Source organism: Hirundo rustica, unplaced genomic scaffold (genome assembly GCF_015227805.2).
Source record: "Hirundo rustica isolate bHirRus1 unplaced genomic scaffold, bHirRus1.pri.v3 scaffold_447_arrow_ctg1, whole genome shotgun sequence".
Taxonomy (NCBI): domain Eukaryota; kingdom Metazoa; phylum Chordata; class Aves; order Passeriformes; family Hirundinidae; genus Hirundo; species Hirundo rustica.
The window spans coordinates 73-22,874 of NW_026690492.1; the positions used below are offsets into that span (position 1 = coordinate 73).

The following is a 22,802-nucleotide window of genomic DNA, read 5'->3' on the forward strand; positions in this document are numbered from 1 at the left end:
TTTCCCATCTTTTTTCCTTGTTTTTTCCCCCTTTTTCCATCCTTTTTTCTCCCTTTCCCATCATTTTTTCCCTCTTTTTCCATCATTTTTCCCCCTTTTTCCATCATTTTTCCCTCTTTTTCCATCATTTTCCCCCTTTTTCCCCGTCCCAACCCCCCGGCCATCCCTCCCCTCCCGTTCCCAGCCCTTTTTCCCGGCTGATCCCGGATTTTTTTCCCTCTTTTCCAGCCCAGAACGTGACGGTGGAGGAGATCCTGGCCGCGTACCGCCAGGCCTGCCAGAAGCTCAACTGCCGCCAGATCCCCAAACTCCTGAAGCAGATCCAGGTAATGCCCGAAATTCCCAAAATCCCGCCATTTCCCGCCAAAAAATCCCATTTGTTCTGCGTTTCCCGCCAAAAAATTCCCATTTTTCCGCATTTCCAGCCCCAAAAAATCCCATTTTTTCTGTTTTTCCAACCCAAAAAATCCCATTTTTCTGCATTTCCAGCCCAAAAAACCCCTTTTTTAATGCGTTTCCAGCCACAAAAAAAAATTCCCTTTTTCTCTGTGTTTCCAGCCCAAAAAATCCCATTTTTTCTGGTTTTCCAACCCAAAAAATTCCATTTTTTCTGTTTTTCCAACCCAAAAAATCCCATTTTTTCTGCATTTCCAGCCCAAAAAATCCCAGTTTATTCTGCGTTTCCAGCCCCAAAAATTCCCTTTTTTCTGAGTTTCCAGCCCAAAAAATCCCATTTTTTCTGAGTTTCCAGCCCAAAAAATCCCATTTTTTCTGGTTTTCCAACCCAAAAAATCCCAGTTTATTCTGCCTTTCCAGCCCAAAAAATCCCATTTTTTCTGCCTTTTCAGCACAAAAATTCCCTTTTTTCTGAGTTTCCAACCCAAAAAATCCCTTTTTTTCTGGGTTTCCAGCCCAAAAAAATTCCCATTTTTTTCTGGGTTTCCCATCCAAAAAAATCCCTTTTTTTTTCTGGGTTTTCAGCCAAAAAATCCCGTTTTTCTGTGTTTTCCCCCTCAGAAAATCCCATTTTTTCTGCCTTTCCAGCCCAAAAAATCCTGTTTTTTCTGGGTTTTTCCCTCCAAAAGTTCCATTTTTTCTGCATTCCCAGCCCAAAAAAAGAGTCCATTTTTCCTGTGTTCCCCCCCAAAAATTCCCTTTTTTTTCTGTGTTTTCCAGGAATTTAAGGATCTGACTCCCAGGATCGACTGCTTGGATCTCAAGGGTGAGAATCCCCTTTTCCAGCTTTTTCCAAACCCTTTTTCCATCCTTTTTCCAAACCCTTTTCTGTAATTTCCCAGGAATATCTTGGAAATTTCTCAGGAATTTTCTCAGGAATCTCCGAAGAATTCCTCAGGAATTTCTCCTGAATTTCTCAGGAACTTCTCGGGAATTCCTCAGAATTTCCTCAGAATTTCCTCAGAATTTTCCCAGAATTTTCTCGGTATTTCCTCAGGATTTCCCAAGAATTTCCCAGGAATTTCTCAGGAATTTCCTAAGAATATCTCGGGAATTTCTCAGGAACTTCTTGGGAATTTCTCGGAATTTTCTCAGAATTTCCTCGGGATTTTCTCCGAATTTTCTCCAAATTTTCTCCGAATTTTCCCAGAATCTTATCGGAATTTTCTCAGAATTTGCCCGGAGTTTTCTTGGAGTTTTCTCGGTATTTCCTTGGAATTTTCTCCGAATTTTCTCAGAGTTTTCTCGGAGTTTTCTTGGAGTTTTCTCGGAATTTCCTTGGAATTTTCTCCGAATTTTCTCCGAATTTTCTCCGAGTTTTCTCGGAGTTTTCTCGGAGTTTTCTCGGAATTTCCTTGGAATTTTCTCCGAATTTTCTCAGAATTTTCTTGGAGTTTTCTCAGAGTTTTCTCGGAGTTTCCTCAGAATTTCCTTGGAATTTTCTCAGAATTTGCCCGGAATTTTCTCAGAGTTTCCTCGGAGTTTCCTCTGAATTTCCTTGGAATTTCCTTGGAACTTTCTCCGAATTTTCCCAGAATTTCCCCGAATGTTCCCGGAATTTTCCCAGAATTTTCCCGTTAATTCCCCAGAATTCCCCGTGATTTCCCCGTGATTTCCCCGTGATTTTCCCGTGATTTCCCCGGGAATCCCAGACCCTTCTCCCGGTTTCTCACGCCCCGTTCCCGCCGTTTTTCCAGGGGAGAAGTTGGATTACCGCTCCTGTGAGGCCATGGAGGAGATCTTCAAGCGCCTCCAGTTCAAGCTGCTGGACCTGGAGCAGACCAGCCTGGACGAGGACGTGAGTGCAGAATTCCGGGGATTTTTTGGGAATTTTTTGGGAATTTCGGGGAATTTCGGGCGGTTCCCAGGTTTTTTTGGAGCTTGGGGATGAAATTCCCGCTTTTCCCGTCTCATTTCTCATTTCTCGCGGGGTTTTTCTGGGATTTTCCTGAGATTTTTATTGAATTTTCCCAGGATTTTCATGGAATTTTCCCAGGATTTTCATGGAATTTTCCCAATATTTTCATGGAATTTTTCCAGGATTTTCATGGAATTTTTCCAAGATTTTTCTGAGATTTTGACAGGATTTTTCTGACTTTTCTTGGGATTTTTCTGGGGTTTTCCCATGATTTTTCCAGAATTTTTCTGGGATTTTCCTGAGATTTTTCTGAGATTTTCATGGAATTTTTCCAGGATTTTCATGGAATTTTCCCAGGATTTTCAGGGAATTTTTCCAGGATTTTCAGGGAATTTTTCCAGGATTTTCATGGAATTTTCCCAGGATTTTCATGGAATTTTCCCAAGATTTTCATGGAATTTTTCCAGGATTTTTCTGAGATTTTGACAAGATTTTTTCTAAGACTTTTCCTGGGATTTTTCTGGGGTTTTCCCGTGATATTTCCAGGATTTTTGGGGGGATTTTCATGAGATTTTTTTCCGTGATTTTTCTGGGATTTTTCTGAGATTTTCATGGAATTTTCCCAGGATTTTCATGGAATTTTTCCAAGATTTTCATGGAATTTTTCCAGGATTTTTCTGAGATTTTGACAGGATTTTTCTGACTTTTCCTGGGATTTTTCTGGGGTTTTCCCAGGATATTTCCAGGATTTTTGGGGGGATTTTCATGAGATTTTTTCCGTGATTTTTCTGGGATTTTCCTGAGATTTTTCGGAGATTTTCATGGAATTTTTCCAGGATTTTCATGGAATTTTCCCAAGATTTTCATGGAATTTTTCCAGGATTTTTCTGAGATTTTGACAGGATTTTTCTAAGACTTTTCCTGGGATTTTTCTGGGGTTTTCCCAGGATATTTCCAGGATTTTTGGGGGGATTTTCATGAGATTTTTTTCCGTGATTTTTCTGGGATTTTTCTGAGATTTTCATGGAATTTTCCCAGGATTTTCATGGAATTTTCCCAGGATTTTTCTGAGATTTTGACAAGATTTTTCTAAGAATTTTCCTGGGATTTTTCTGGGGTTTTCCCAGGATATTTCGAGGATTTTTTGGGGGATTTTCATGAGATTTTTTCCATGATTTTCCTGGGATTTTTCCAGGCTCTTTCGTGGGATTTTCCCATTATTTTCCCAGGATATTTCCTGGATTTTTCTGGGGATTTTCACAGGACTTTTTCCAGGATTTTCTTGGGATTTTTCTGAGACTTTTTCTGTGATTTTCCTGGGATTTTTCCCGTGATTTTTCTGGGGATTTTTCCAGAGATTTTCTGATGATTTTCCCTGGAATTTTCCCGTGATTTTTCTGGTTTTTTTCCCGGGATTTTCCCATGCTTTTCCTGGGATTTCCCCATGATTTTCCTGAGATTTTTCCAGGGATTTTTCTGGAGTTTTTCCCATGATTTTCCCACCATCCTCCTGTGCTTTTCCTATGATTTTTTCCTGGATTTTCCTGGATTTCCCCATGCTTTTCCCTTGCTTTTTCTGAGGATTTTCCTGGGATTTTCCTGTGATTTCCCTGTGATTCTCCCGTGATTTTTCCGGGGATTTTCCCCAGATTTCCCTGTGCTTTTCCCAGCATTCTTCCTGTGCCTTCCCTGTGATTTTTCCCGTGCTTTTCCCAAGATTCTCCCATGGTTTTTCTGGGGATTTTCCCACACTTTTCCCACACTTTTCCCCATGATTTTCCCATACTTTTCCCGTTCTTTCCCCACACTTTCCCCATATTTTTCCCATGATTTCCCATGCTTTTCCCATTATTTCCCCACGCTTTCCCCACACTTTTCCCGTGCTTTTCCCATGCTTTTCCCGTGATTTTCCCACACTTTTCCCGTGCTTTTCCCGTGATTTTCCCGTGATTTTCCCGTGCTTTTCCCGCACTTTTCCCGTGCTTTTCCCGTGTTTTTCCCGCGATTTTCCCGCGATTTTCCCGTGTTTTCCCAGGGCGCCTCGGCGCTCTTCGACATGATCGAGTACTACGAGTCGGCCACGCACCTCAACATCGGCTCCAACAAGCACCTGGGGGCACGCGGCTGGCAGGCGGCGGCGCACATGATGAGGAAGGTGAGGCTCCACGGAATTCCACAGAATTCCAGAGAATTCCCAAAATTCCCGGTGTTCCCGAGGGGTTTTCCCCAAAATTCCGGAGTCTTTCCCCAAAATTCCCGGGATTCCTGAGGGTTTCCATAGCCTGGGTGGGGCAGGCGGCGGCGCACATGATGAGGAAGGTGAGGGTCCACGGAATTCCACGGAATTCCAGAGAATTCCCAAAATTCCCGGCATTCCCGAGGGGTTTTCCCCAAAATTCCGGAGTTTACCCCCAAAATTCCCGGGATTTGCCTTCGTTCCTGAGGGTTTTGTTGTCCTGGGCGGGGCAAGCGGCAGCACACATGATGAGGAAGGTGAGGGTCCACGGAATTCCAGAGAATTCCCAAAATTCCCGGCGTTCCCGAGGGGTTTTCCCCAAAAATTCCTGAGTTTTTCCCCCAAATTCCCGGGATTTCCCTTCATTCCTGAGGGTTTCCATAGCCTGGGTGGGGCAGGCAGCGGCGCACATGATGAGGAAGGTGAGGATCCATGGAATTCCCAGGGTTCCCAAGGTGTTTCCACCAAAATTCCTGAGTTTTCCCCCAAATTCCCGGGATTCCTGAGGGTTTTGTTGTCCTGGGTGGGGCAGGCGGCGGCGCACATGATGAGGAAGGTGAGGATCCACGGAATTCCAGAGAATTCCCAAAATTCCCGACGTTCCCGAGGGGTTTCCACCAAAATTCCTGAGTTTACCCCCAAAATTCCCGGGATTCCTGAGGGTTTTGTTGTCCTGGGTGGGGCAAGCGGCGGCGCACATGATGAGGAAGGTGAGGGTCCACGGAATTCCCGGGAATTCCCAAAATTCCCCAGCGTTTTCCCCAGAATTCCCGGAATTCCAAAGAATTTCTGGCGTTCCCGAGGGTTTTTGTAGCCTGGGGAGGGGCAGGGGTGGCTCAGGATGGGAATTTTGTGATGAGGAAGGTGAGGATTCCCGAAATTCCAGAGAATTCCCAAAATTCCCAGGATTCCCAAGTGTTTTTTCCCAAAATTCCTGGGATTCCTGAGGGTTCTTCCCCAAAATTCCTGAGTTTTTCCCCAAAATTCCCGGGATTCCTGAGGTTTTTTTCCCCAAAATTCCCAGGAATTCCCTGGAATTTCTCGAAGAATCCTGGAATTCCCAAAATTCCTGGAATTCCTGAGTTTTTCCCCCCAAATTCCCGGGAATTCCCTGGAATTTCCGTAATTCCCGAGGGCTCTGGACTTTTTCCATCCCGGATTTTTTTGCCCCGGGTTAAAACCGGGAGGAGGAGCTGGAAAATTTCCTCATTCCCAGGAAAAAAAAAGCTGGGAATGTTGGGGTTAATTAAGAGTTAATTAGGGGTTAATTAAAGGTTAATGAATGTTTGGGTGGCCCCGCCCCCGGGGTTGGACAATTCTCCCTGGAAAGGCGCCTGATCCCAAAAAAAGGTGGAATATCCCAAAAAAAAAAGTGGAATTTCCCATGGAAAAGCTTTTTCCTGGATTTGTTATCCCCAAAAAATCCCTGATTATCCCCAAAAAAGATGGAATATCCCACAAAAAGAGTGGAATATCCCACAAAAAGGGTGGATTATCCCCAAAAAAACCCTGATTATCCCAAAAAATCCCTGATTATTCCAAAAAAATCCCTGATTATCCCAAAAAATCCCTGATTATCCCGAAAAATCCCTAATTATCCCCAAAAAATCCCTGATTATCCCCAAAAAAAGGTGAATTATCCCAAAAAAAAGGTGAATTATCCCAAAAAATCCCTGATTATCCCAGAAAAACCCCGATTATCCCCCCAAAAAAGATGAATTATCCCGGAAAAAAGATGGAACATCCCAAAAAAACCTCTGGATTATCCCCAAAAATCCCTGATTATCCCAAAAAAAGAGATTAATTGTCCCAAAAACCCCCAGATTATCCCCCAAAAAAGGTGGAATATCCCTCCAAAAAAGATGAATTATCCCCAAAATCCCCTGATTATCCCAAAAAAAGATGAATTATCCAAAAAAAATTCCCGATTATCCCAAAAAAATCCCTGATTATCCTGAAAAAAAAGATTAATTATCCAAAAAACCCTTGATTATCCCAGAAAATCCCCGATTATCCCCCAAAAAAGATAAATTATCCCAAAGAAATCCCTGATTATCCCAAAAAAAAGGTGAATTATCCCAAAAAATCCCTGATTATCCCCCCCAAAAATATGGAATATCCCGAAAAAACTTCTGATTATCCCAAAAATCCCTGATTATCCCAAAAAAACCCTGATTATCCCTAAAAAATCCCTGATTATCCCAAAAAAAGGTGGAATATCCCTCCAAAAAAGATGAATTATCCCCAAAATCCCCTGATTATCCCAAAAAAAGATGAATTATCCGAAAAAAATTCCCGATTATCCCAAAAGAAAGGGCGGGACATCCCTCGGAAAAGCTTTTCCCGGGTTCATTATTCCCAACAAAGAGTTAATTATCCCAACAAAGGGCGGATTCATCCCGGGGTCGTTATCCCAATTATCCCAATTATCCCAATTATCCCAATTATCCCGGGTTTTCCGGCCGCTCCCGATTCCTTCCCAAACCTCTCATTTCCCTCGGGGCGCTCCCAGCGTTCGGAATTCCAGAGGCGTCGGAATCGTCCCGGAATTCCCCAATTTTCCCTGGGAATTTGGGGTCGGATTCCTGGGAATTCTTTGGGAATTCCCCAATTTTCCTTGGGAATTTGGGGTCGGATTCCTGGGAATTCTTTGGGGATTCCCGAATTTTCCCCGGGAATTTGGGGTCAGATTCCTGGGAATTCTTTGGGGATTCCCGAATTTTCCCCCAGGAATTTGGGGTCGGATTCCTGGGAATTCTTTGGGGATTCCCGAATTTTCCCCCAGGAATTTGGGGTCGGATTCCTGGGAATTCTTTGGGAATTCCCGAATTTTCCCCGGGAATTTGGGGTCAGATTCCTGGGAATTCTTTGGGGATTCCCGAATTTTCCCCCAGGAATTTGGGGTCGGATTCCTGGGAATTCTTTGGGGATTCCCGAATTTTCCCTGGGAATTTGGGGTCGGATTCGTGGGAATTCTTTGGGAATTCCCCAATTTTCCCCTGGGAATTTGGGGTCGGATTCCTGGGAATTCTTTGGGAATTCCCCAATTTTCCCTGGGAATTTGGGGTCGGATTCGTGGGAATTCTTTGGGAATTCCCCAATTTTCCTCTGGGAATTTGGGGTCGGATTCCTGGGAATTCTTTGGGGATTCCCGAATTTTCCCCCGGGAATTTGGGGTCGGATTCCTGGGAATTCTTTGGGGATTCCCGAATTTTCCCTGGGAATTTGGGGTCGGATTCCTGGGAATTCTTTGGGAATTCCCGAATTTTCCCTGGGAATTTGGGGTCGGATTCGTGGGAATTCTTTGGGGATTCCCCAATTTTCCCCCGGGAATTTGGGGTCGGATTCGTGGGAATTCTCTGGGGATTCCCGAATTTTCCCTGGAATTTGGGGTCGGATTCGTGGGAATTCTTTGGGGATTCCCGAATTTTCCCCTGGGAATTTGGGGTCGGATTCGTGGGAATTCTTTGGGGATTCCCGAATTTTCCCCTGGGAATTTGGGGTCGGATTCGTGGGAATTCTCTGGGGATTCCCGAATTTTCCCTCGGGAATTTGGGGTTGGATTCCTGGGAATTTTTTGGGGATTCCCGAATTTTCCCTGGGAATTTGGGGTCGGATTCCTGGGAATTCTTTGGGGATTCCCGAATTTTCCCCCGGGAATTTGGGGTCGGATTCCTGGGAATTCTTTGGGGATTCCCGAATTTTCCCTGGGAATTTGGGGTCGGATTCGTGGGAATTCTTTGGGAATTCCCGAATTTTTCCCTGGGAATTTGGGGTCGGATTCGTGGGAATTCTTTGGGAATTCCCCAATTTTCCCTGGGAATTTGGGGTCGGATTCCTGGGAATTCTTTGGGGATTCCCGAATTTTCCCCCGGAATTTGGGGTCGGATTCCTGGGAATTCTCTGGGGATTCCCTGGGGGTCGGGAAATCCGGGATTTGGGGAGAAGTTGGGAATTTTCCATTAAAAAAAAAACCAACTCGGGAATGAGGCCGGAATTGGGAATAATTCCAGGGAGGAAACCCCGGAATTCCGGGATGTGTTCCCAAATTTCCTGACTCGGGAGCTCCCCAGGGATTGGGAATTCCGGGATCCCTCAGGATCCAAATCCCGATCCCAAATCCCGGATTTTGGACACTCGGAATTCCCAGATCTCATTCCCAATTCCCAGATCTCATTCCCAAATTCCCGTTTTTTTTTCCCAGACCAGCTGCCTGCAGGCCCTGGACGCCCGGAACACTCCGGATCTCTCTGGAATTCCCAGATCTCATTCCCAAATTCCCGTTTTTTTTCCCAGACCAGCTGCCTGCAGGCCCTGGGACACTCAGAATTCCCAGATCTCATTCCCAAATTCCCAGATCTCATTCCCAAATTCCCGTTTTTTTTTCCCAGACCAGCTGCCTGCAGGCCCTGGACGCCCGGAACACTCCGGATCTCTCTGGAATTCCCAGATCTCATTCCCAAATTCCCGTTTTTTTCCCAGACCAGCTGCCTGCAGGCCCTGGGACACTCAGAATTCCCAGATCTCATTCCCAAATTCCCGTTTTTTTCCCAGACCAGCTGCCTGCAGGCCCTGGACGCCCGGAACACTCCGGATCTCTCTGGAATTCCCAGATCTCATTCCCAAATTCCCGTTTTTTTTTCCCAGACCAGCTGCCTGCAGGCCCTGGGACACTCGGAATTCCCAGATCTCATTCCCAAATTCCCGTTTTTTTCCCAGACCAGCTGCCTGCAGGCCCTGGACGCCCGGAACACTCGGATCTCTCTGGAATTCCCAGATCTCATTCCCAAATTCCCGTTTTTCTTTCCCAGACCAGCTGCCTGCAGGCCCTGGACGCCCGGAACACTCCGGATCTCTCTGGAATTCCCAGATCTCATTCCCAGATTCCCGTTTTTCTTTCCCAGACCAGCTGCCTGCAGGCCCTGGACGCCCGGAACACTCCGCTCCTGGATCACTCGGCTCCCTTCGTGGCGCGGGCGCTGCGGATCAGCAGCAGCCTGACGATCCTGCACCTGGAGAACACGGCGCTCTCCGGGAGGCCGCTCATGCTGCTCGGTCAGATTCCTGGGATTCCCGACGTTCCCGATATTCCCGACATTCCCGACATTCCCGACATTCCCGACATTCCCGATATTCCCGACATTCCCGGGATTTTTGCGCCGATTCCCGTGATTGTCGCGCTCTCCGGGAGGCCGCTCATGCTGCTCGGTCAGATTCCCGACATTCCCGACATTCCCGACATTCCCGATATTCCCAATACTCCTGACATTCCTGACATTCCCGGGATTTTTGTGCCAATTCCTGGGATTTTTTTCCCATTTCTCTCCCGTTTCCCCACCACTTTTCCCATTTTTCCCCCCATTTCTGTTCCCGTTTTTTCCCATTTTTTCCCCATTTTTCTCCATTTCCCCACCACTTTTCCCGTTGTTTTTCATTCCCGCTGTTCCCGCTGTTTCCATTCCCATTGTTCTCATTCCCGCTGTTCCCATTCCTGCTGTTCTTATTCCCGCTGTTCCCATTCCCGCTGTTTCTCGTTCCCGCTGTTTCTCATTCCCGCCGTGCTCGTTCCCGTTGTTTTTCATTCCCGCTGTTCTCATTCCTGCTGTTCTCATTCCCGCTGTTTCTCATTCCCGTTGTTTCCATTCCCGCTGTTTCTCATTCCCGTTGTTTCTCATTCCCGCTGTTTCTCATTCCCGCTGTTTCTCATTCCCGCTGTTTCTCATTCCCGCTGTTTTTATTCCCGTTGTTTTTCATTCCCGCCGTGCTCATTCCCGTTGTTTCTCATTCCCGTTGTTCTCATTCCCTCCGTTCCCGTTGTTTCTCATTCCCGCCGTGCTCATTCCCGTTGTTTTCCATTCCCGCCGTGCTCGTTCCCGTTGTTCTCATTCCCGCCGTTTCTCATTCCCGTTGTTCTCATTCCCACTGTTTCTCATTCCCGCCGTGCTCGTTCCCGTTGTTTTTCATTCCCGCCGTGCTCATTCCCGCCGTGCTCATTCCCGTTGTTTTCCATTCCCGCCGTGCTCATTCCCGTTGTTTTCCATTCCCGCCGTGCTCATTCCCGTTGTTTTTCATTCCCGTTGTTTCTCATTCCCGCTGTTTCTCATTCCTGTTGTTTTTCATTCCCGTTGTTTTTCATTCCCGCCGTTTCCATTCCCGTTGTTTCTCATTCCCGCTGTCGTCATTCCCGTTGTTTCTCAGCTCATTCCCGTTTTCCCGCAGCCACGGCGCTGAAGATGAACGTGACGCTGCGGGAGCTTTACCTGGCCGACAACAAACTCAACGGGCTGCAGGACTCGGCGCAGCTGGGAAACCTGCTGAAGTGCAACGGCTGCCTCCAGACGCTGGACCTGCGCAACAACCACCTGCTCGACTCCGGTGGGAATTCCGGGAATTCCGGAATAACGGGAATAACGGGAATAACGGGATCGGGAACGGTGGGAGCGATGGGAACGGGATCGGGAACGGTGGGAGTGATGGGATCGATGGAAACCTGCTGAAGTGCAACGGCTGCATCCAGACGCTGGACCTGCGCAACAACCACCTGCTCGACTCCGGTGGGGAAAAAAACGGGAATAACGGGATAGCGGGAATAACGGGAATAACGGGATCGGGAATGATGGGAGCGATGGGAACGGGAATGGGAGTGATGGAAACCTGCTGAAGTGCAACGGCTGCATCCAGACGCTGGACCTGCGCAACAACCACCTGCTCGACTCCGGTGGGGATTCCGGGAATTCCGGGATTGGGAACAGTGGGAATAACGGGAATAACGGGAACGGGAACGGTGGGAGCAATGGGAACGGGATCGGGATCGATGGGAACCCGCTGAAGTGCAACGGCTGCATCCAGACGCTGGACCTGCGCAACAACCACCTGCTCGACTCCGGTGGGAATTCCGGGAATAGTGGGAATAACGGGAATAACGGGAATAACGGGAATAACGGGATCGGGAACGGTGGGAACGGGATTGGGAACGATGGGAGTGATGGGATCGATGGGAACCTGCTGAAGTGCAACGGCTGCATCCAGACGCTGGACCTGCGCAACAACCACCTGCTCGACTCCGGTGGGAATTCTGGGAATAACGGGAATAACGGGAATAACGGGAATAACGGGATCGGGAACGATGGGAGCGATGGGAACGGGAATGGGATCGATGGGAACCTGCTGAAGTGCAACGGCTGCATCCAGACGCTGGACCTGCGCAACAACCACCTGCTCGACTCCGGTGGGGAAAAAAACGGGAATAACGGGATTGGGAACAGTGGGAATAACGGGAATAACGGGATCGGGAACGGTGGGAGCGATGGGAACGGGAATGGGATCGATGGGAACCTGCTGAAGTGCAACGGCTGCATCCAGACGCTGGACCTGCGCAACAACCACCTGCTCGACTCCGGTGGGAATTCCGGGAATTCCGGGATTGGGAACAGTGGGAATAACAGAAGCAATGGGGACACTGGGAACAAGAACACTGGGAACAGGAACAATGGGAACAATGGGAACAATGGGAACAGGAACACTGGGAACGATGGGAACAATGGGAACGCTGGGAACGATAGGAACAGGAATACTGGGAACACTGGGAGCACTGGGAACAGGAGCACTGGGAACACTGGGGACATCCAGACCCTGGACCTGCGCAACAACCACCCGCTGGACTCCGGTGGGGAAAAAAACGGGAATTCTGGGATTGGGAACAGTGGGAATAACGGGAATAACGGGAACGGGAACGGGAATGGGAACGGTGGGAACCTGCTGAAGTGCAACGGCTGCATCCAGACCCTGGACCTGCGCAACAACCACCTGCTCGACTCCGGTGGGAAAAACAGGAATGGAAACGTTGGGAATGGGATCGGGAGCAGGAACTGTGGGATTTCCCGGGCCCGGTTTAACCCCTGATTCCCAGGATTTGATCCGGGATTCCCCAGGCCCAGTTTAGCCCGGTTTAACCCCGGTTTAACCCCGATTCCCAGGGCTGGCGTACCTGTGCTGGGGGCTGCGGGAGCAGCGCCGGGTTTGATCCGGGATTCCCCAGGCCCGGTTTAACCCCTGATTCCCGGGATTTGATCCAGGATTCCCCAGGCCCGGTTTAACCCCTGATTCCCGGGATTCCCCAGGCCCAGTTTAGCCCGGTTTAACCCCGGTTTAACCCCGGTTTAACCCCGGTCCCCAGGGCTGGCGTACCTGTGCGAGGGGCTGCGGGAGCAGCGCCGGGGGCTGGTGACGCTCGTGCTCTGGAACAACCAGCTGAGCCACGCCGGCATGGCCTACCTGGGCATGACCCTGGTGAGCGACAATTCCCGCTTTTCCAGCGATTTCCCCAGCTTTTCCAGGGATTTCCCCAGCTTTTCCAGCGATTTCCCCAGCTTTTCCAGGGATTTCCTCAGCTTTTCCAGGGATTTCCCCAGCTTTTCCAGGGATTTCCTCAGCTTTTCCAGGGATTTCCCCAGCTTTTCCAGGGATTTCCCCAGCTTTTCCAGCGATTTCCCCAGCTTTTCCAGGGATTTCCCCAGCTTTTCCAGCGATTTCCCCAGCTTTTCCAGCGATTTCCCCAGCTTTTCCAGCGATTTCCCCAGATTTTCCAGCGATTTCCCCAGCTTTTCCAGGGATTTCCCCAGCTTTTCCAGGGATTTCCCCAGCTTTTCCAGGGATTTCCCCAGCTTTTCCAGCGATTTCCCCAGCTTCTCCAGCGATTTCCCCAGCTTTTCCAGGGATTTCCCCAGCTTTTCCAGGGATTTCCCCAGCTTTTCCAGGGATTTCCCCAGCTTTTCCAGGGATTTCCCCAGCTTTTCCAGCGATTTCCCCAGCTTTTCCAGCGATTTCCCCAGCTTTTCCAGGGATTTCCCCAGCTTCTCCAGCGATTTCCCCAGCTTTTCCAGGGATTTCCCCAGCTTCTCCAGCGATTTCCCCAGCTTCTCCAGGGATTTCCCTCGGTTTCCCATCGATGTCCATGGGTTTTCTGTGGATTTCCCTTGGTTCTCTGGGGATTTCCCTCGATTTTCCGTGGGTTTCCCTCGGTTTTCCATGGATTTCCCTCGGTTTTCCGTGGGTTTCCCTTGATTGTTCCATTGATTTCCATGGATTTTCCTTGGTTTTGTGTTGGTTTCTGTTGGTTTTCCATGGGTTCTTCCATCGATTTCCATGGATTTTTTTCCATTGATTTCCATGGGTTTCCCTTGGTTTTCCATAGATTTCCCTCGGTTTTCTGTGCGTTTCCCTCAGTTTTCCATGGATTTCCCTCGGTTTTCCTTCGGTTTTCCATGGATTTCCCTTGGTTTTCCATGGGTTTCCTTCAGTTTTCCGCGGGTTTCCTTTGGTTTTCCATGGATTTTTCCCCTGGATTTTCCCCTGTATTCCCCCAGATTTCCCCTGGTTTTTCCCCGTGGATTTCCCCTGACTCCCCCTGTATTCCCCCGTTTTCTCCCATGGATTTTCCCCATGGATTTCCCCTGATTCCCCCCTGTATTCCCCCGTTTTCTCCCATGGATTTTCCCATGGATTTCCCAGGATTTCCCCCCGTATTCCCCCGTTCTCTCCCATGGATTTTCCCCATGGATTTCCCGGGATTTCCCCTGTATTCCCCCGTTTTCTCCCATGGATTTTTCCATGGATTTCCCCTGACTCCCCCTGTATTCCCCCATTTTCTCCCATGGATTTCCCCATGGATTTCCCCTGATTTCCCCCCGTATTCCCCCATTTTCTCCCGTGGATTTCCCCTGGATTTCCCGGGATTTTCCGTGTCGGCAGCCGCACACGCAGAGCCTGGAGACGCTGAACCTGGGCCACAACGCCATCGGGAACGAGGGCGTGCGGAACCTGAAGAACGGATTGATCGGGAATCGCTCCGTGCTGCGCCTGGGGCTGGCCTGCACCAAGATCACCTGCGAAGGTCCCGGAACGTTCCGGAACTTCCCGGGATTTTCCGGGATTTTTCTGGGATTTTTTTGGGATTTTCCGGGATTTTTCTGGGATTTTCTGGGATTTTTTTTATTATTTTTCTGGGATTTTTCTGGGATTTTTCCCCTGATTCCCCAGATTTCCCCCCAGAATCCCAGGATTTTCCCTCTGGAATCCTCAGATTTCCCCCCCCCCCCCAAATCCCAGGATTTTCCCCCCAAATTCCCGAGATTTCCCCGAATTCCTGATCTCCCCCTGGAATCCCCAGACTTCCCCCCAGATTCTGAATTTCCCCCGGAATCCCTGAATTTCCCCCCAATTCCCTGGATTTCCCCCCGAATTCCTGTTGTTTCCCCACCGGAATTCCCTGGATTCTCCCGAATTCCCCTGAATCCCCCGGAATTCCCTGGAATTTCCCCCGAATCCCCCAGAATCCCCTGGATTCCCCCCCAGATCCCCCAGAATTCCCTGGATTCCCCCCCAGATCCCCTGGAATTCCCTGGAATTCCCTGGATTCCCCCCCAGATCCCCCGGAATTCCCGTTATTCCCCCCAAATTCCCGGAATTCCCTTTATCCCCCCCGAATGCCCCGGAATTCCCGTTATTCCCCCCCGGATCCCCCGGAATTCCCCGTTATCCCCCCCCGTATCCCCCAGAATTCCCGTTATCCCCCCCGGAACTCCCGGAATTCCCGTTATCCCCCCGGAACTCCCGGAATTCCCGTTATCCCCCCCGGATCCCCCGGAATTCCCCGCTATCCCCCCCAAATCCCCCGGAATTCCCCGTTATCCCCCCGGAACTCCCGGAATTCCCCGTTATCCCCCCCGGAACTCCCGGAATTCCCGGTTATCCCCCCCGGAACTCCCGGAATTCCCCGTTATCCCCCCCAAATCCCCCGGAATTCCCTGGATTCCCCCCCAGATCCCCCGGAATTCCCCGTTATCCCCCCCGGAACTCCCGGAATTCCCATTATTCCCCCCCCAAATCCCCCGGAATTCCCCGTTATCCCCCCCAAATCCCCCCGAATTCCCGTTATCCCCCCGGAACTCCCGGAATTCCCGTTATCCCCCCCAAATCCCCCGGAATTCCCTGGATTCCCCCCCGGATCCCCCGGAATTCCCGTTATCCCCCCGGAACTCCCGGAATTCCCGTTATCCCCCCGGAACTCCCGGAATTCCCCGTTATTCCCCCCCAAATCCCCCAGAATTCCGGTTATCCCCCCGGAACTCCCAGAATTCCCTGGATTCCCCCCCAGAATTCCTGTTATTCCCCCCAAATCCCCCGGAATTCCCCGTTATCCCCCCAAATCCCCGGAATTCCCGTTATCCCCCCGGAACTCCCGGAATTCCCCGTTATTCCCCCCCAAATCCCCCGGAATCCCCGTTATCCCCCCCGGAACTCCCGGAATTCCCTGGATTCTCCCCCGGAATTCCCGGTTATCCCCCCGGAACTCCCGGAATTCCGCGCTCTCCGCAGGCGCGGTGGCGGTGGCCGAGTTCGTGGCCGAGAGCTCGCGGCTGCTGCGCCTGGACCTGCGCGAGAACGAGGTCAAGACCGGCGGCCTGATGGCGCTGAGCCTGGCGCTGCGCGTCAACCGCTCCCTGCTGCGCCTCGACCTCGACCGCCAGCCCAAGAAGGAGCCCGTGAGTCCCCCGGAATTCCCGGAAAATTCCCGGGATTCCCCAAAAAAAAAATTCCCAAAGTTCGCAAAAAATCCCCGCGGTTCTGGGGCGTTCCCGGGGTTTCGAGGGGTTCCTGGAGTGGGGAATGGTTCCTTGAGGTGTTGGGGGTTGGGGTGTGACTGAGAGTCGAAGAAGGAGCCGGTGAGTCCCAGGAAATTCCCAGGAATTCCCGGGATTCCCAAAAAAAATTCCCCGAAATTCGCAAAATTGGCAAAAAAAAAAAATATCCCCGTGGATTTGGGGCGTTCCCGGGGTTTCGAGTGGTTCCTGGAGTGGGGAATGGTTCCTTGAGGTGTTGGGGTTTGGGGTTTGACTGAGAGCCCAAGAAGGAGCCCGTGAGACCCCCGGAATTCCCGGAAAATTCCCGGGATTCCCCAAAAAATTCCCAAAATTCACAAAAATTCCCCACGGTTCTGGGGCGTTCCCGGGGTTTTGGGGTGTTTTCAGAGCGGGAAATGGCGCCTTGGGGTTTGGGGTTTGGGGTTTGACTGAGAGTCGAAGAAGGAGCCGGTGAGTCCCAGGAAATTCCCAGGAATTCCCGGGATTCCCAAAAAAAATTCCCAAAACTCACAAAATTGGCAAAAATTCCCCATGGATTTGGGGCGTTCCCGGGGTTTCGAGGGGTTCCTGGAGTGGGGAATGGTTCCTTGAGGTGTTGGGGTTTGGGGTTTGACTGGGAGCCCAAGAAGGAGCCGGTGAGTCCCCGGGAATTCCCGGAAAATTCCCGGGATTCCCCAAAAAATTCCCAAAGTTCACAAAAATTCCCCGCGGTTCTGGGGCGTTCCCGGGGTTTTGGGGCGTTTTCGGAGCGGGAAATGGCGCCTTGGGGTTTGGGGTTTGACTGAGAGCCCAAGAAGGAGCCGGTATTCCCAGATGAGTCTCCAGAATTCCCAGAATTCCTGGAATTCCCCCAAAAAATTTCACAAAATTCACAAAATTGGCAAAAATTCCCCGTGGATTTGGGGCGTTCCCGGGGTTTCGAGGGGTTCCTGGAGTGGCGAATGGTTCCTTGAGGTGTTGGGGTTTGGGGTTTGACTGAGAGCCCAAGAAGGAGCCGGTGAGTCCCCGGAATTCCCGGAAAATTCCCGGGATTCCCCAAAAAATTCCCAAAGTTCACAAAAAATCCCCCCGGTTTTGGGGCGTTCCCGGGGTTTTGGGGCGTTTTCGGAGCGGTAAATGGCGCCTTGGGGTTTGGGGTTTGACTGAGAGCCCAAGAAGGAGCCGGTATTCCCAGATGAGTCCCCGGAATTCCCAGAATTCCTGGAATTCCCCCCAAAAAAATCCACAAAATTCACAAAATTGGCAAAAATTCCCCGTGGATTTGGGGCGTTCCCAGGGTTTTGAGGGGTTCCTGGAGTGGGGAATGGTTCCTTGAGGTGTTGGGGTTTGGGGTTTGACTGAGAACCCAAGAAGGAGCCGGCGAGTCCCCGGAATTCCCGGAAAATTCCCGGGATTCCCAAAAAAAAATCCCAAAATTCCCAAAATTGGCCAAAAATCCCCAGGGTTTTGGGGCGTTCCCGGGGTTTTGGGGCATTCCCGGGGTTTTGGGGCGTTTTCGGAGCAGGAAACGGCGCCTTGGGGTGTTGGGGTTTGATGGGAGCCCAAGATGGAGGTGGTGGGTCCCAGGAAATTCCTGGAAAATTCCCGGGATTCCCAAAAAATATTTCCAGAATTCCAAAAAAAACTTCCTGGGATTTGGAGGCGTTCCCGGGGTTTCAGGGCGTTCCCACAGTGGGAAAGCAGCTGGAATTGGGGTAGGAAATGTCTGGAATTGGGGTAGGAAATGTCTGGAATTGGGGGGGGAAAGAACTGGGAATATGGCTGGAACTGGATTTAAAAAACGGGATTGGGGTGGAAAACCGGGGAAAACGGCCGGAATCGGGATGGAAACCATCCGGAATCGGAATGGAAAAGCGGGAAAACAGCCAGAATTCCTGGTGAAAAAACGGGAATCCAGCTGGAATTCCGGGTGGGAAAGCGGGAATCCAGCTGGAATTGGGATGGAAAAGCGGGAAAACAGCCAGAATTCCTGGTGAAAAAACGGGAATCCAGCTGGAATTCTGGGTGAAAAACTGGGAATCAGGGTGGAAAAGCGGGAATCCAGCCGGAATTCTGTGTGTAAAAGCGGGAATAGAGCTGGAATTCCGGGTGAAAAAGCGGGAATCAGGGTGGCAAAACGGGAATCCAGCTGGAATTCCATGTGGAAAAGCGGGAGTCCAGCCAGAATTCCGGGTGAAAAACTGGGAATGCAGCTGGAATTCCGGGTGAAAAACTGGGAATGCAGCTGGAATTCCGTGTCAAAAACTGGGAATCCAGCCGGAATTCTGGGTGAAAAACTGGGAATGCAGCCGGAATTCCGTGTGGAAAAGCGAGAATCCAGCCGGAATTCCGTGTCAAAAACTGGGAATGCAGCCGGAATTCCGGGTGGAAAACCGGGAACGCCGCCGGAATTCCGTGTTTTTCCCCCCGTGGCAGGTGAAGAGCTTCCTGGAGACGCAGAAGGCGCTGCTGGCCGAGATCCAGAACGGCTGCAAGCGGAATTTCGTCCTGGCGCGGGAGCGGGAGGAGCGGGAGCAGCAGCTGCAGCGCTCGGCCTCCATGGCCGAGATCGGCAGCGAGCGCCCGGACGATCCCGAGGAGAACCCCCGGGAAAATCCCGAGGAGAACCCCCGGGAAAATCCCCGGGAGAATCCCGGAGCGAGCGCCGGCGCCGGCCCGGAGGAGAACGGGAGCGCGGCTCCGGCCGGAGATTCCGGCTCCGACAGCGACGAGGAGGGCGAGGAGCAGGGAAAGGACTCGAGGGAGGTCGTGGAATCCTCTGGGAATTCCGGGAACGCCGAGCGCAGGATTTCCGTCTCCAGCCCCGGCAGAGGCCGCAAGGTCTTCGTGGTGACGCGCGTGGAGAACGTTCCGGAAGGGCCCGGGGCCGTTCCCAGGGAATCGGGGATTGTTCCCGAGGGATCCGGGGCCGTTCCCGAGGAATCGGGGGCTGCTCCCGGTGGATCTGAGGCTGTTCCGGAAGGATCCGGGACAATTCCCGATGGATCCGGGACAATTCCCGATGGATCCGGGACAATTCCCGACGGATCTGGAGCCGTTCCCAACAGATCCAAAGCCTCTCCCGATGGAGCCGGGCTCGTTCCTGAGGGATCCAAGGTTGTTCCTGATGGATCCAGGATAATTCCCGATGGATCTGGGACTGTTCCTGATGGATCCGGGGTTGTTCCTGATGGATCTGGGGTTGTTCCTGATGGATCCGGGACAATTTCCGATGGATCTGGAGCTGTTCCTGATGGATCTGGGACAATTTCCGGTGGATCTGGGACAATTCCTGATAGATCTGGGATAATTTCCGATGGATCTGGAGCTGTTCCTGATGGATCTGGGATAACTTCTGATGGATCTGAGACAATTCCTGATAGATCTGGGACAATTTCCGATGGATCTGGGACAATTTCTGATGGATCTGGGACAATTTCTGATGGATCTGGGGCTGTTCCTGATAGATCTGGGATAATTTCTGATGGATCTGGGACAATTTCCGATGGATCTGGAGCCGTTCCTGATGCTTCCAGGGTTGTTCCCGCCGGATCCGTCCCCGTTCCCGAACTGCCGCCGCGGCGGGCGGGCGCGTCCCAGGGAATTCCCTGCGGGAGCCCTTCCCGGGATTCGCCGCTTCCCAACGGCCTCAAGGCCGATTTCGCTCGGGCGCTGCCGGAGCCGGGCCCGGACGGAGACGGGAAATCGCCGGGAGCGCGCGCGGCCGAGCACGGTGAGAGCCCCCGATTCCCGGATTCCCAAGGCCAGGGGCTGCTCGGGGCGTTCCCGGGAGTCTGGGGATCCCGGATTCCCGAGGGTTCTGAGATCCCGAAATTCCCAAAGGTTCTGAAATCCCAAATTCCCAAAGGTTCTGAGATCCCAAATTCCCAAAGGTTCTGAGATTCCGGATTCCTGAGGGTTCTGAAATCCCAAAATTCCCAAAGGTTCTGAGATCCCAAATTCCCAAAGGTTCTGAGATTCCGGATTCCTGAGGGTTCTGAAATCCCAAAATTCCCAAAGGTTCTGAGATCCCAAATTCCCAAAGGTTCTGAGATCCCGAAATTCCCAAAGGTTCTGAGATCCCAAATTCCCAAAGGTTCTGAGATCCCAAATTTCCAAAGGTTCTGAGATTCCGGATTCCTGAGGGTTCTGAGATCCCAAAATTCCTGAGGGTTCTGAGATCCCAAATTCCCAAAGGTTCTGAGATCCCAAATTCCCAAAAGTTCTGAGATCCCGGATTCCTGAGGGTTCTGAGATCCCAAATTCCCAAAGGTTCTGAGATCCCGAAATTCCCGAAGGTTCTGAGATCCCAAATTCCCAAAGGTTTTGAGATCCCAGATTCCTGAGGGTTCTGAGATCCCGGATTCCTGAGGGTTCTGAGATCCCAAATTCCCAAAGGTTCTGAGATCCCGAAATTCCCGAAGGTTCTGAGATCCCAAATTCCCAAAGGTTTTGAGATCCCAGATTCCTGAGGGTTCTGAGATCCCAAATTCCCAAGGGTTCTGAGATCCCAAATTCCCAAAGGTTCTGAGACCCCAAATTCCCAAAGGTTCTGAGATCCCAGATTCCTGAGGGTTCTGAGATCCCAAATTCCTGAGGGTTCTGAGATCCCAAAATTCCTGAGGGTTCTGAGATCCCAAATTCCTGAGGGTTCTGAGATCCCAAAATTCCCAAAGAATTCCAAGCCCACCACAATTCCCAAGGGGTTTTGGGTCCCTCCTGATCCCCAGAGGTTCCCGAATTCCCGGTGGTTCCGACCCCATTGTGAAATTCCCTGGGATTTCCCTGCGGGGATTTGAATCCCGGGAAAAGCTCCGGGGCTGCTCCAGCGCCGAGATCCCGACGGATCCGAGCTGGGAACGTGTCCAGGGGCGGAAAACCGGGAATGCAGCTGGAATTGGGATGGGAAAATGGGAATACAGCTGGAATTGGGGTGGGAAACAGCTGGAATTGGGATGGGAAAAATGGGAATACAGCTGGAAATGTGTCCAGAGGGTGGAAAACTGGGAATGCAGCTGGAATTTGGGAGGAAAACCGGGAAAACAGCTGGAATTGAGGTGGAAGACTGGGAAAAGAGCTGGAATTGGGGTGAAAAAAACCCGAAAAACTGCAGGAATTTGGGTGGAAAACCAGGAAAACAGCTGGAATTGGGGTGGGAAACAGAGAAACGTGTCCTGGGGTTTGGAAAAGTGGGAATACAGCTGGAATTGGGGTGGAAAACTGGGAAAAGAGCTGGAATTGAGGTGGAGAAAATGGGAATAGATGGAAATGTGTCCAGGGCTTTGAAAAACTGGGAAAAGAGCTGGAATTGGGATGGAAAAACCTGGAAAAGAGCTGGAATTGGGGTGGAAAAAACCTGGAAAAGAGCTGGAATTGGGGTGGAAAACTGGGAAAAGAGCTGGAATTGGGGTGGAAAACTGGGAAAAGAGCTGGAATTGAGGTGGAAAAAATGGGAATAGATGGAAATGTGTCCAGGGCTTTGAAAAACTGGGAAAAGAGCTGGAATTGGGGTGGAAAAACCTGGAAAAGAGCTGGAATAGGGGTGGAAAACTGGGAAAAGAGCTGGAATTGGGATGGAAAACTGGGAAAAGAGCTGGAATTGGGGTGGAAAAACCTGGAAAACTGCAGGAATTGGGGTGGAAAACTGGGAAAAGAGCTGGAATTGGGGTGGAAAACTGGGAAAAGAGCTGGAATTGGGGTGGAAAACTGGGAAAAGAGCTGGAATTGGGATGGAAAAACCTGGAAAAGAGCTGGAATTGGGGTGGAAAACCGGGAAAAGAGCTGGAACCGGGGTGAAAAAAACCCTGGAAAAGAGCTGGAATTGGGGTGGAAAAACCTGGAAAACTGCTGGAATTGGGGTGGAAAACTGGGAAAAGAGCTGGAACCGGGGTGAATAAACCGGAAAGGAGCAGGAAATCGGTGGGGAAAACCAAAACCACCTCGGGAAGCGCGTTGGGAATTTCCGGGAGCGGCTCCGGAAGGTTCCACGCGCCGCTTCCCGCAGAGCCGAGCTGCTCCCGGAACGAGCAGGAGCTGCAGGAGCTGCTCCTCGACGCCAGCCAGGAACCGGCTCCGGAGCCGCTCTGAGCGCAGGTGAGCCCCGGATTCCAGCCCGGAATTCCGCCCGGAACCGCCGGGAATTGCGGGAATTGCGGGAATTCCGGCCCTGCCTTCCCGCTCTCCCCCACAGGTCCCGGAAGAGAGGGGGGTGGGGAAGGATCCGGAAGGATTTTTTTTTCCCCCCCCTTCTCTGTTCCCGCTCGGCGCAAGATTCCAAGCGAACCTCGGGAATTTCGGGACTTTTTCTGGGAAAAAACAAACAAAAAAAAAGACACCAAAAGCGACAACTCCGACGGAATTTTTTTCTGGTTTTTTTTTTCCCGGTTTTTCCCGGTTTTTCCCGGCCTCCGAGGGAGGCGGGGAAGGAGGAGGAGCTCGGCTTTCCCCGGGAATTCCCGGAGCCGTTCCCGGCGGGATCCGGCGGCCGCGACACTACAGGGACCGGGAACGGCCGGAGCGGCGGGAATTCGGGAATTCCGTCCCCTTAAAAAAAAACAACAAACAAAAAGAAAATCCCGGGATCCTCGGCGCTTTATTTATTTTTGATTTCCCGTCCTTTTCCGGTGGTTTT

The 22,802-nt window shown here is 51.0% G+C and overlaps 1 protein-coding gene across 1 annotated transcript; it reads left to right on the forward strand.

The window, feature by feature from the left end:
• Positions 1-228: 228 nt before the first annotated feature.
• On the forward strand, positions 229-22,796 carry PPP1R37 (protein phosphatase 1 regulatory subunit 37; the record flags this gene model as incomplete). Its single annotated transcript, XM_040054107.2, has 12 exons — positions 229-326; positions 1,177-1,222; positions 2,154-2,254; positions 4,350-4,469; positions 9,455-9,605; positions 10,770-10,925; positions 12,727-12,839; positions 14,301-14,442; positions 15,927-16,093; positions 18,608-19,904; positions 22,176-22,264; positions 22,362-22,796. Coding segments are annotated over 11 exons (2,474 nt in total), but the record flags the coding sequence as incomplete, so codon positions are not given.
• Positions 22,797-22,802: the final 6 nt, after the last annotated feature.